This window comes from Kogia breviceps, chromosome 8 (assembly GCF_026419965.1).
Source record: "Kogia breviceps isolate mKogBre1 chromosome 8, mKogBre1 haplotype 1, whole genome shotgun sequence".
NCBI lineage: Eukaryota > Metazoa > Chordata > Mammalia > Artiodactyla > Physeteridae > Kogia > Kogia breviceps.
The window spans coordinates 12,638,794-12,651,919 of record NC_081317.1 but is presented as its reverse complement, the minus strand read 5'-3'; the positions used below and the strand labels follow the sequence as shown (position 1 = coordinate 12,651,919).

The 13,126-nt window shown below is 47.1% G+C and overlaps 1 protein-coding gene across 9 annotated transcripts in view; it reads right to left on the bottom strand.

The window, feature by feature from the left end:
• Nucleotides 1-13,126, bottom strand: part of TTLL11 (tubulin tyrosine ligase like 11) — a 261,701-nt gene that overhangs the window by 131,169 nt on the left and 117,406 nt on the right. Inside the window, exon 7 of one of the 9 annotated variants that reach the window (XM_059073054.2) lies at nucleotides 2,162-2,429. The exons of the other annotated variants lie outside the window; for them this stretch is intronic. Within the exon in view, the coding sequence (XP_058929037.1) occupies nucleotides 2,378-2,429 (52 nt within the window). The 3' untranslated portion in view covers nucleotides 2,162-2,377. Of the gene's footprint in view, nucleotides 1-2,161; nucleotides 2,430-13,126 lie in introns of those variants that run through there. 9 annotated transcript variants of the gene reach the window in all.

Sequence of the window (13,126 nt, the reverse complement as noted above, 5' to 3'; positions counted from 1 at the left end):
ATACAGCCTAGGAAGGCTGGTTACACCGTGAATAATCCCTGAAGAACTAAACTCTTGCCCGTGGGGTAGTTTTAGAATTTGGAACTTCACTGCTATAGTAGGGAAATATTGAATTTGTTCCTTTAAATGAACCCAAATGGAATGACAACAGTCCAGGGGAAAGTATTAGTGGTATTTAATTTACATCTGTACTATATTTTTCTGCTACATTTTAAAATTATTCTCATGATTTTCCAGATGCTATTAGACTAAAATATACATTCCTATGTCATAAAAGATGGTCAGTGAAACAGAGGCAAGTGGATAGCAACATCACAGAGAAGAGGTAATAGCAAAGAACATGGCCAAGGGCCCAGCCTAGGGCTGAGGTTGACCCATTCTGGTTGTGTGACCTTGGGTAGTGACTCAGCTCTTGGAGACCAGAATATCCTCTTCTGGGAAAACAGTGTCTGCAGAGATCCTGTGAGAATTCAACAAGACGATAATATTTGCAGAGCACCCACCTCCGTCTCTGGTGCCATAAATAGTAATAGTAACACGTAACAACAACAACAACAGCAATGTGACAACAATCTCAGAAAACTGGGGCAGCAAAGAACCGGATATGCTTGTGTTCAGGGTGAAAAAACAATTACCATCAGGGTTGCCTCAGTGAAAAACTAGTAATGTTAGCAGTCCAACCTGGAGGCCTGTGGTTTAACAAGCGACTAATTAGAAACTGTTGCTCCCGAAGCGGCGAGTGACACCTGCTTTTACTAGTGCACACACAGACAGGAGTCAGGCACAAGGGCAGTCACTGGCCATGCTCTCTCGGGAAAATGCAGCTGAAAACAAACCCCAGATGATCTCTTTTAATAAAATCTTCTCTGAAAAACACTCAAGTTAATAAGAGGAACAAAGGAGGTCTTCTGAGGTCCCGGGAGTTAATTCCACCCTGCATCACACCATCCCTGCCAGTTTGGACTGTGAAAATCACGAAAGAAATAATCAAAGGTAAATTATGCAAATGGAGAAAGGGCAGGAAGGCAAAATGGGGGTGCAGTGGTGGCAGGGGGCCTGCTCTGAAGGATGAGTGATTTGAGCTGATCTGTTCAATGGGCCAACCATGAAGGACTCTCATGACTGTGTCTCCCCTGATGTGTCTGCAGGGTCCTCCCCTCTGCCCACAGGGCAAATCAAAACCTCCTCGGCCTGGCACTCAAGGCCCTTTATAATCCAGCCGCTGCCAACCACTCTACTTCATCCCCTCTGCTTCCCATACATCCCGCCCCTCCATCCCTATCAAACCATACTTACAATTTTCCCAAACTCACCCCGAGTGTAATGTTTCCATTTGGGGTAAAACTGGAGAGGAAATTATTTTAAAAGTCAACGTCTAAGTCCTTTAAAGTAAGTAGTCCACGATTAACACCGTGATGAGCAAGTCCTGTCCTGGGAATTGATCTCCCTGTGGAATTTCTAGAAATTATAACAACATTCCCCTTACTGGCTCCCCCAGACATTCTGGTTTAATCGGTCTGAGGTGGGGCCCGGGCACAGGTAAGTTCCCCAGCCAAGCTTGAGAACCACTGTTTTAGGTGTTTGCCCGAGTGCCCGCCAGCCTGCTGTGGTCACCACGTCACCGGCTTGGTCCCCAGAGCACTGGAGTCCGGGACCCCTGACCTATGCCACCTTGTCGAGTGCTCACCGTTGACCTGGGTTGGTCATTTTCACCTCAGTTCATATGAAGAAACTCGGGTTCAGTCGCCTGTCCCGGGTAACCCAGCTGTCAAGGGGGGAAAATCAGGATGAAAGCCAGGCCCTCCCAGGTCTGAGGCCTGTGTCCTCACTCCCTGCCATGCTGCCCCCTACAGTGGGGAGCTCAGATCTCAGGAATCTTCCAAGCTGGTTGTCACAAACCATCGTTAGCTTGAAACAAGCAATAGTAGGAATACTTAGACCATGGAAATAGGCAAATTCTAACACTGGGAGTTTTGTTCCATTCTGGTTTTTGAGAGCCAGTTCACGGCACCCCTCAATTCCAGAGGACCAAGAAAAGAGGGGAAAGAATGTGAAATTATGTTCTTTTGATTTCAGGATGCGGGCGTTTTGGAAGGATTTCAAATCCAAACAGTTAAAATTGAAAAAGTTTTTGAGTTTGAAGAGACAAACCTCAAGTGTGTGGAAAACAAACATCTGGAAGTTTTATTCAGACGCCACCTGGGTACCGATGCATTCTGCACGCTGCTATGTGCTGGGCACCCTGCACTCAGGGGCAATGGGAAGGAAAATTTAAGCGGAACCAGGCATCTGAAGGGGCTCCCTGTCTCGGCCAGGGAGGGCGCAACAGGAAACGTTCTCTGAAACGAGCCATCCATCCAGCAGCCCTGTTTCTGCCTCAGCTGCCGGGTGTGCGGACTTCCAACATCGGAACGCTGGATTGGAGCCTCCTATTAAGGAATAACAGGAGGGGTCAACAGAAGTTACCTGCCCCCGCGTGGTCTCCTGCCACCACGGCTGAACTCAGCTGCACGTGGTCCCCACTGAACAAAGATGCGTGGCATTTCCCCCTCACAGCGTGTTCCTCTGCCAGCACTGCTCAATAGCTATAAAGCCTCATTATGCTGATACGATGCTTGTAGAGGATGAAGAAGATTGTACATTGAAAAGGAATAAAGGAAGCTCCTGTGTAACGAGTGCCTGCTTTTGCAGCCAGGCACTGAGCTAGTCCGTTTCATACATGGTACTAGAACAGACATTTACGGAACGACGGTCACATGTCAAGTCCTAGCCCACGTACTTATTTAATCCTTAGGTATCATAAAAGTGTAGCAATAAAGTATTCTTAATTAAGGTATATGCATTGCTTTTAAAGACATAATGCTATTGCACACTTAATAGACTACAGTATAATGTAAAGGTAACTTTTTTTTTTTTTTTTTTTTTTTTGTGGTATGCGGGCCTCACTGTTGTGGCCTCTCCCGCTGCGGAGCACAGGCTCCGGACGCGCAGGCTCAGCGGCCATGGCTCATGGGCCCAGCTGCTCCACGGCATGTGGGATCCTCCTGGACCGGGGCACGAACCCGTGTCCCCTGCATCGGCAGGCGGATTCTCAACCACTGCGCCACCAGGGAAGCCCTAAAGGTAACTTTTATACGCACTGGGAAACCAAAATATTTGTGTGACTCGCTTTATTGCGATATTCACTTTATTTTGGTGGTCTGGAACCGAACCTGCAATATCTCCAAGGTCTACCTGTGCTGAGAAAAGGACATACTTCTGGCAAGAAGGGAATTGTCGCTGACTGAAATTCTGCTCTTTGTTTATTTACTATCTGCCCCCAAACTGTGCACCTGAGTATTACACTGACGGAGAAGATGGTTTTATGTATGTTTCTATAATTCGGGAAGTTATAGTAACGATATACGGTAGCAACTGATCATCGAGGGATGTCTACCATGTCTGAGAAACCGAACAGTCACTTGATGACAGGGATGCTATGCCACTCTCTGAGCCCTGCCATTGCCCGGCACTGGACTAAACAAGCATTTAACAACGATCCTTAACTGTATGAGGTAGGCATCCTCCTGGTTTACAGATACAGAAACTGAGGCTTGAAGGGCAACTTGCCCAAAGTCGCAGAGCTAGGTAGAGGCAGAACCACCACTCCTCCCGATGATGCTCGGGATTTGCAGAATCCGCACCCCTGGGGCCGCCACATCCTTTGGAGTGGGTTTGACCATTCCTGAGTGGGTGACACTGCAGGACCACCACCCAGGAGTCAGGGGAGCACTGCTTTCTGAGTCCCCCACTGCCTGCAGGAAGTTAGTGCAGACAACATGGTACAGGAGCAGGAGTGGGCCCTAATAATGCAAGCTGAGGGCTATCTGGGGTCCAAATGGACACATGCCTAACCCCGGTCATAGGGCTAAATGTTTCTCACCGAGAGGGTAGCTGCCCCAGAAATGTGGAATCTCACAGGTGAGAATGACGCACAGGCCAGCTGGGCTAGCCTCCCATCCAATGCCACCATCACCATTACAGTCCTGAGTCGGATACTCTGTCTTCTGGGGCCATCTCACAAGACTGTGTTTAGGATTAAATGAGATTTAGGCAGCGTGCATAGCCCAACGATGACCACGTAGGTAGCAGTAATTAACATATTTAATCTCTCCTTCATTCATTCACTCAACACATTTTAAGTTGGTGCCTACTATGTACTAGGCTTTAAGGATAAGATGCAAATTCAAGTTCCAGGGCCCGTTTTAGGGGGGAAAGAATTTGTACATTAATGAATGCAATCAACACACACAGAGACGAGTAAGACGTGTTCACCAGTAACTGCCGTGAAGCCACAGGAGCATAACTAATAAATCTACATTTTGCACAGTGTTTCACAGTTCATCGGGCGCTTTCACACTTGTCATTGGATCACTGCACAAAAAGGAGATTCAGATGAGGCAAGAGACCTGCCTGGGGTCACACAGCAAGTGTACAGGTTTGGTTCCAAGCTGGGTCTCTACCACCAAAGCCTAGACTCTCTCCTCTACCTCCTGTCTTACCGGGCTCTGCGTGGGCCCTTCCGCAACAGAGAGCAGGGTCCCGAGCAGCCCTGTTCTACTTTAGAAAATCCTGATTATTAGAAAGCTTTTGCTAAGATTTATCCAAGGTCTGCCTTCTGGTACATTCTGTTAGTCTTAGCTCTTCCCTCCGGAGCCCTACTGAATCAATGCGCTCCCCCCTGAAAGGAGGTTCCCATGAGTGAGGACGGTTACCAGTCTTCCCCAAGCCTCCTGTGCCCCAGGCTGCGTGGCTTCCTGAACTGACAAAGTTATGGACCCTTCCCTGGCCTGATCTCCACCCTTTCCCATCCAGCCAACCTCTTCTCAGCCTGTGCCCTGTGCTGTTGCTGTCACCAAACGGTGCTGGAATCATATGTGCAGGTGTCCTTCCTGGCCCCCCCAGGAGCTCCCAAGGCCCCGGGCTGGTCCGTACTGATAACCACACCACAGCTGCTCTCCCCGGGGGTTCCCGGGGCACCAGCCACTGTTGCCCACATCACTCAGCCACATGAGATGGGTGCTATTGTTTCATTCCCACCCCTGGGCCCGGCAAAGGGTAGTGGCTCATAAATTTTTTTAGAATCGAATGAAACACAATGATTCATCCTCAAACCTGGCGCCAGAGAGTTTGCTTTCCCCACCAGAGCAGAGGAAAGGGCCTGCGCTGAGGACAGAGGGTGCGACACGGGCCTCCCAGACAGCACACGCCCCTCAACGATCCTCAAGCGCTCCCTGGTCCGGGGAGGAAAACAAATGCCATTTAAACAAAACCAGAAATGAGGCTGTGCTAGATCTTCGCGATAATAGTTGCCAGGAAAAGGAGAGGGCACTCTGCTGGCTCCTGCCCAGTGTCCGTGATGCGGAAGCTGCAAGGGCCTCTCCAAAGCCTCCTTCCAGGTTTGAGGTTGTCACCAAGGGTTCCGAGGAAGAGACCAGGGACTCCGGAATGAGCCACACCTGCTCCAAATCCTGACTCTGCCCAAGTCGGTGGGCAAACGTGGCACCCGTAAAACGCAAATGTTTTGCGTTTTAGAAGTTAAATGTTTAACTTTCTTAAACAAGAAAGTAGCTGGCCAGGTAACACTCAATAAATGTGATGTGGATGATGATGACAGAGAAGGACAAGGAAGGAGGCAGGGTGAAGCTACAACAGTCTCCCCGATTTTTTTTTTTTTTTTTTTTTTTTTTTTTTGCGGTATGCGGGCCTCTCACTGTTGTGGCCTCTCCCGTTGCGGAGCACAGGCTCCGGACGCGCAGGCCCAGCGGGCATGGCTCACGGGCTTCGTTGCTCCGCGGCATGTGGGATCTTCCCGGACCGGGGCACGAACCCGTGTCTCCCGCATCGGCAGGCGGACTCTCAACCACTGCGCCACCAGGGAAGCCCTCTCCCTGGTTTTTTCCCGTGTGAACTTCAAGGGCTCGAAGCAGAAGGGAGCTGTCCCTCAAAGCCTGACGGCAGAATATGGGCTTGAGAACACTCCAGGCCTGTGTCAAATTCCCACTAATGATGTTTCAGCATAAATTAAAAGGAGTGAATATTTTCTAATGGCTGCTACAGCATTACATGACGGCTTCCAGGAGAATCTACAAAAATAGCTGAAATCAGAGGGACGGTCATTCTCCTGCATGGAAGCTTCGCGTTAATTTAATTTCTTCTTTCTTTCTGGCTTGTGGATCTGCTTTGTAAGAGCTGAGTGAAAAGAGATGCATAACAAGCCACCCGGTACCCCAGCCTATTTCAATCAGCCTAAATCGGGAGCCCTAAGAGTATTGCATAGCAAGTGGAATTCAGTATGACACTAATACCACCACCATCAACGATAATACTTTTTAAAATTTATATATAATCGTATAATTTACAAAGGACGTTTAAATCTTCTCTTTTGACTTTCTATTTTTTCTTGAGCACTTATCATGTACCTGGCATTCAAGTGGATTATCTGGCTTAACTTTCACAATGACCTGGCATCACTGCTATGTGACAGGTGAGGTTTAGCCAGGTGCAGGAATTCATCTAGGATCACACAGGCTTGTCAGTGGAAACTAGGGTTGGAAACCGGGGTCTGTCAGACTCCAAAGTTTGTTCTTTTCACCCCTGCTCCTCTGCTTTCTGTGAGGTAAATGGGATTGTTTTTATTTGGGGGCGGGGGGCAGAGAAGCTGGGGAGGCACTGTTTTCCCACACCTGATGTTTCTTTTCACGTGCCAGGAGTGACTTAGGGTAATACTTTTGGCCTCTCACCGCCCCACCCTTGCTCTGTTCCCCTGAGGAAATTAAATGCCTTGTATTTGGAAGGAGAAACCAGGTGAAAGCAGCTCAGTCCTTCCTCCCTTCCTCTTGGGAGACAGGCTCTGCTGCTCACCGGGGGCTGGGGCTGGTTCCCCAATCCTGTACGAGCCTCACGCTGGATTCAACATCAGGAGGCTCACTTGCCCGTGGACAAAAGACACATTCTCAACATCGCCTTCTCCATGATGAAGGTGATATTTTGGCCCTCATGCTCTTTACTCCTCTGTCTTATTCTCAATTAATTCAGAATTTAGGTAGAGAGGAGGCTGCTGATTGGGCCTCCTTCAAGGGTTCTCATGATTGTGATCCTCATTTTACAGATAAAGCTCGGAAAAACACTGAGCTCTTTCCTAAAGAAAAGACAGCATGAATGTCAGCACATATGCGATAAATAGCCCAAAACATTATTTGCTGTATGAATGTAATTCCTTTACTTCAGATTAGGACCCATAGTTTAAGGAAGAGAAAAATGGGAGAATGGGGTGATATCACCAAAAAATAACTCAAATGTGAAACAAACCGAAAGAGGAAACCCAACCTCAAATGACAACATCATAAATCAAGAAAATGCCATGCCCCTACCAATTCTGAGATAATACATAAAGCAATTTGAATGTCACGAAGAGCCTGGAATAGAGAATTAACCAAAGCATTTCTCATGGCCATCATCAAAAAGTCTACAAATAATAAATGCTGGAGAGGGTGTGGAGAAAAGGGAACCCTCCTACACTGTTGGTGGTAATGTCAGTTGGTGCAGCCACTGTGAAGAACAGTATAGAGATTCCTTAAAAAACTAAAAGTCGAGTTACCATATGATCCAGCAGTCCCACTCCTGGGTATATACCCAGAAAAGACAAAAACTCGAATTTGAAAAGATACATGTACCCCAGTATTCATAGCAGCACTGTTTACAATAGCCAAGACATGGAAGCAATCTAAATGCCCATGGACACATGGATGGATAAAGAAGTTGTGGTGCATATATACAATGGAATACTACTCAGCCATAAAAGAGAATGAAATGCCATTTGCAGCAACATGGATAGACCTGGAGATTATCACACTAAGTGAAGTAAGTCAGATAGGGAAGGAAAAATACCATATGGTATCACTTATATGTGGAATCTAAAGAAATGAACTTACGTACAAAACAGAAATAGACTCACAGACATTGAAAACAAACTTATGGTTACCAAAGGGGAAAGGGGCAGGGGAGGGATAAATTAGGAGTTTGGGATTAACAGATACACGCTACTACATATAAAATAGAAAACCAACAAGAACCTACCGTATAGAGCAGGGAACTATATTCAGGATCTTGTAATAACCCATAATGGAAAAGAATCTGATAAATAATAAGTATACGTATAACTGAATCACTTTGCTGTACACTTGCAACTAACACAACATCGTAATTAAACTATACTTCAATACAAATAAAAATTTAAAAAAACAAAGCATTTCTCAACTACTAAGGAGTCAAGGATCAGTTTATGGAGACCCCCCCCCTCCAAAAAAAGAAAAAAGCCAACAATAAACCTTATGTGGGGAATAACCAAGCTCAAAAACTAAGCACACTTTCTTTTTTTTTTTTTTTTTCTTTTTTTTTGCGGTATGCGGGTCTCTCACTGTCGTGACCTCTCCCGTTGCGGAGCACAGGCTCCGGACGCGCAGGCTCAGCGGCCATGGCTCACGGGCTTAGTTGCTCTGCAGCATGTGGGATCTTCCCGGACCAGGGCACGAACCCGTGTCTCCTGCATCGGCAGGCGGACTCCCAACCACTGTGCCACCAGGGAAGCCCTAAGCACACTTTTTGGAGCCATCTATAATTTGGAACTCATGCAGAGATTCACCTGCTGCCGGAATTCTACCTAAATATCACGCCTGAGACTTATTACTGTTATTATCAATGATTGAGACAACAGAATGTTGGAACAGAAAGGGTCCTCAGCAACCAAGCCCAAGCCCCTCGGTGAAGGAAGGAAGAAAGGCCAGGTGACAGAGCTGTGTGGAGGAACCACACTGAATGACCTTGGCTTCCACAGGCTCCACAAGGAGAAGCAAGTCAACATCAGAGGCAGACGGGGACCCAGGTCTCCCACTCCAGCGTGCCTTCCCTTTCTTATGTTTTGTGGCCCTCAGTGATACTTGTATGTCCACCTCTCCAGTGCCATTCATTCACACTGTCGTGCTATCATAGGCCACGTCAACAGGCTTCTGAGACCAGAGGGAAAGTTGCCCACAAACAACCGGCAGACTTAAGATTCAAACCATGGGAGACACTGAGCCACTTCTACAACAACTCAGCGCAGAGATGAGCACCATTCTAGCCCCTGATTATAAGCACGGGTTCCCCAATTTCAAAGATGCTAGAGCTGAACTTGGGCAGAGGATAAATGCAGATCCAGGTACTGTCGCCCGCACGAAGCACCCAGATTATAACAGCAACCAAAAACGGCCTTCGGTGTCAGAAGTACTTTTAGGAACACAATGCTGTTTCTCTTCTTCAAACTAATTAACGTTCGTAACTAGGCTGAAGTGTCTCTTCTGCATGCAGTGGAGAAGCAAATCATTCTGGTTGGAAGCGAGTAGCTGGATGGTGAGAGACTGTCAAAAACACATTTCGTGTTCTTGACAGTCTCCAGATAATAAACACACTTCAGATAATAAACACACTCCAGATAATAAACACAACTTCCAGTTAAGCCACCCTCAAATATCTGGCACCTAATACCTAGTGGTTTAAAAGCAACTGGTAAGATGGGCAGAGTCTAAGGGTTTTTAAAGGATGAAACCTCCCCTTTTCCTATATCCCTCTTTTTAAAGGGAATAAATCACATGCCCTTAGAGAAGCGCAGCATTTTCACACCACAGAGATGCTAGAGATGAACAAACCACGGCCCAGAGAAGTGTGGGGACTTGCCCAAGGTCAAGCTCAGAGTGAGGCCCAGGACCTTGACCACCGGCCCAGGTCATCTCCCACGGTCAGAGCTGCCCTTCCGTGGGAAGACTGTTCTTATTTAAGGTTCCCAAACCCGTGCACGGCGAAGAGGAGAGGTTCCTGAACAATCTATGGAACCCACTTTCATTTTGAGGCACAAATTGAACAAACGTTTTGCATCAGGGATTATCTTGATTAAACTATTTATATGAGCACCGTTGATTTGCCTTAGTCTTGCTAAACTTCATTAGGCTGTCCATTTACTGATATAAATTCCTGTTGGCTCAAATATCTTAAAAAGTAAAACACATGTAACTCGCATGGTGGAAAACTGTACTTTTAATCTATATGCACCTGTAGGAATTCTAATAATGATAATGTCAATACCATTTATTGAATGCCTACGTGCTCAGCACTGTGATAGGCACTTTATAGAGTAACAACAATAAGGATAATTATAAAATAACTATCACTTATTGAATGCCTAACGTGCAGTCATTATGCTGTGTGTTTAAGTACTTAAATTCATTTAATGATCACAGCCATCCTGTTAAGAAGTCATCGCTATTATTTCACATTTTACAGATGAAGAAATTGAGACTTTTGAGAGGTAACTGCACTACATTCCACAGTAAGCAAGACAAGAGTCAGAATTCAAACCCAGGCCACTGGATTCCTGAATCCTTTGTCTTTTCCACTACACAACTCTGCGCACGCTTTATAGAAAGTACTGCTTCAAGTTCTGTTTCCAGCAAGGACATTTATAGATGCAAGGACATTTATAGATCCAAGGACAAACTAAATGATGCTAAGACAACCTGTTCCCTATAAAAGTCTCAGACTTCATGATTTGGAGCAAAGTAACTCTGCTACCAAATTCCCTGAAGAAAAATCGAGCTCACGGCTTCGGGACAATCGGATAAGGCTGAAAGGCTGAACTATGAAGTGGTTCCAAACGACAGTGAAATTCGGGAGTGAAACGCAATTGGTCTGTTGCTCCATTTTAAAATATTCATGAGGCAAGGAAGCATTCCCATTTTTAATCATTAAATGGCTAAAGTCTGCAACCTGATAAATTTACTGGTCATGAACGATGCATTCCTAGAAGGGCCTAAGTTCGAATCAGCAGCCCCACAAGCTGTCGTGTTACGGTGCAAAACCAAATGAGACAGAAATGTTGCTGTCGCCTAGAGAAGAAATTTTCCCCACCACTTGTTCTCTTGTACAGAAAGGCTGAGTCAAAATTAAGAAATCATCTAGGACGTTGCCTGCAAACCAGCTGGAAGAGAAATGAAGAGACGAAGAGAATAATGCAACATTTTCCCTCATTAGAAGAATTGTTTTAAAAGGGTGTGATTTTGCCTTACAGGTTAGATTTTACAATCACGTAATATTTTACTTGTCTTGGGAAACCCGCACAGAAAGGCAGGGAAGGGAAACAGATTAATAAAAACATGCATTTATGGAGTGGCCCTGTTTTGCTTTCTCAGTCCTGTGATCCCATGCAACGTACATGACACCTATGAGTAGAGTTATGTTAAGTTGGGGGCTCCTGTCTCTGTGTTATTGGCAAATTACCTCCAGTGGCTGCCCTCACCAGGGGCATGTCCGTCTCTTTTGTATAAGGATGAGTCCTACTGACTGCTCCACCCCCATCGTGCCAAATCCCAGCAGGGGCTGAGGGGGCCACTGCCCTGAGTCCTCAAGTGGTTTGGGACAGACCCAAGACCTGGGGGACTGGCAGGCAAGTGTTTCGTAAAGTGTCGTGTTGGGCCTGGCCCCGCAGCGTTGGTATGACCTGGCACCCTGCTAGAAATGCAAATGAATCAGAAACTCTGGGGCTGGGACCCAGCCATCTGGGCCTTGACAAACCCCCCAGGTGATTCAGATGCCCATGCCTTGCAGCGGTGGATGGAGGCAGGAGTGGGTAGAGGAGGAGGGCTGGCAGGAAGTTGGGACCTCCATGTGTTCTCTTTCTCAGGCCCCACAAATGTTAGAGACAGGCCTGCAAGCAAATTGGTGACGAGTAAACCGGACAGCAGACGTCATGCACCTCTGGGACTCCAGAGGTACTTGCAGAATGAGTGTGCCCAGAGATCTGCTTTGGCCCCTATTTGATCCTCACAATGAACCTGCACCAACATCCCACTGTGCAGATGAGGAAACTGGGACTCAGAGGGGTTAGGTGACCTGTCCAAGGTCACACGACCAGGCACTGAACCCATGTCTGTTTGATCCTAGAGCTGGTGCTCCTTCCCTACATGCAGCCATTTAGTCTTGGCTTGAATACTTCCAGCTACGGGGAACTCACTACTCACTACTACTTTGAGTCTACCATTATCATTTCAGGCAAAGTAAGGTGGTGGTGATTTTCTTCTTCCTTCCTTTACTTGAGCTTAAATCTCTCTGCAAATTTCAGCCATGTTTCCTTGTTCTGCCCATTGGGGCCTGCAGAGAGTTTATCCCCTCTCCACATAACCACCTTTCAAGCTAAAAATGGTAATGCCATCCCCTGGGCTCTTTTATTCTCTTTCACTCTCTCCTCCCGGCAGAAGGTGTCCAGAACTACTTCCTAATCAGGCTCCTGAGGACAGATCCCAGTCTTGATCCCTTACGGCACCGAAAGAAGTCATGATGTGCAGAAATACGACCTATCTGAGGCCTTGGCTGGTAGATTTGCACAAACAGACAAACATTCCCATCACTGGCAACCTCCTGTCATGTGTGGAGTCCAAGAACCCCGAGCCTGTGGAATGTCCCATTGTTTCTCTGAGTCTTAGTTTCCTTGCCTGTAAAATGGGGTAATGACTCGTACCCTGCCTGCTCTGCATGCACCACTGGCTCTGAAACGACTCTGTGAGCTGCAGAGCACTGAACAGGTGTGGAGGTGACAATGGCAATCATAACCAGTAGAAGAGCAGGCTGATTGGGGAAGCCCCATGAAGCAGGTGCTGCAGAGAGGTCCTCCCTGCCTGCCCTCTCCCAAGCTTACCTCCTCCATCACCCTTCCTGCCAGGGCATGGGGCCAAGTGCTCGCGAAGGACACCAAGGCACCTGCACGGCTCCAAAAGCCGAAAAGTAAATTAAGACAGCGTGATGATTTGTAAAAGGTGCCTTAAAGATAGGATGTTTCTGTGCCCAGCAACTGAGCCAGCACGCAGGGCGGAGTTCTGTGAGCAGGATGCCGGGAATGGAGTTAAAGGAGGTCAGGAAGACCGGCAGAGTCAGGACCTGAACCCAGACCTCCTGCCCCAGCTCACCCCACTTCACCACATTTGCCACTGAAATCACTTGACAGACAGTGTCGGGTGTGCCCATGTGGACGTGCCAGTCTACTCTAGGGAACAGCTATCCC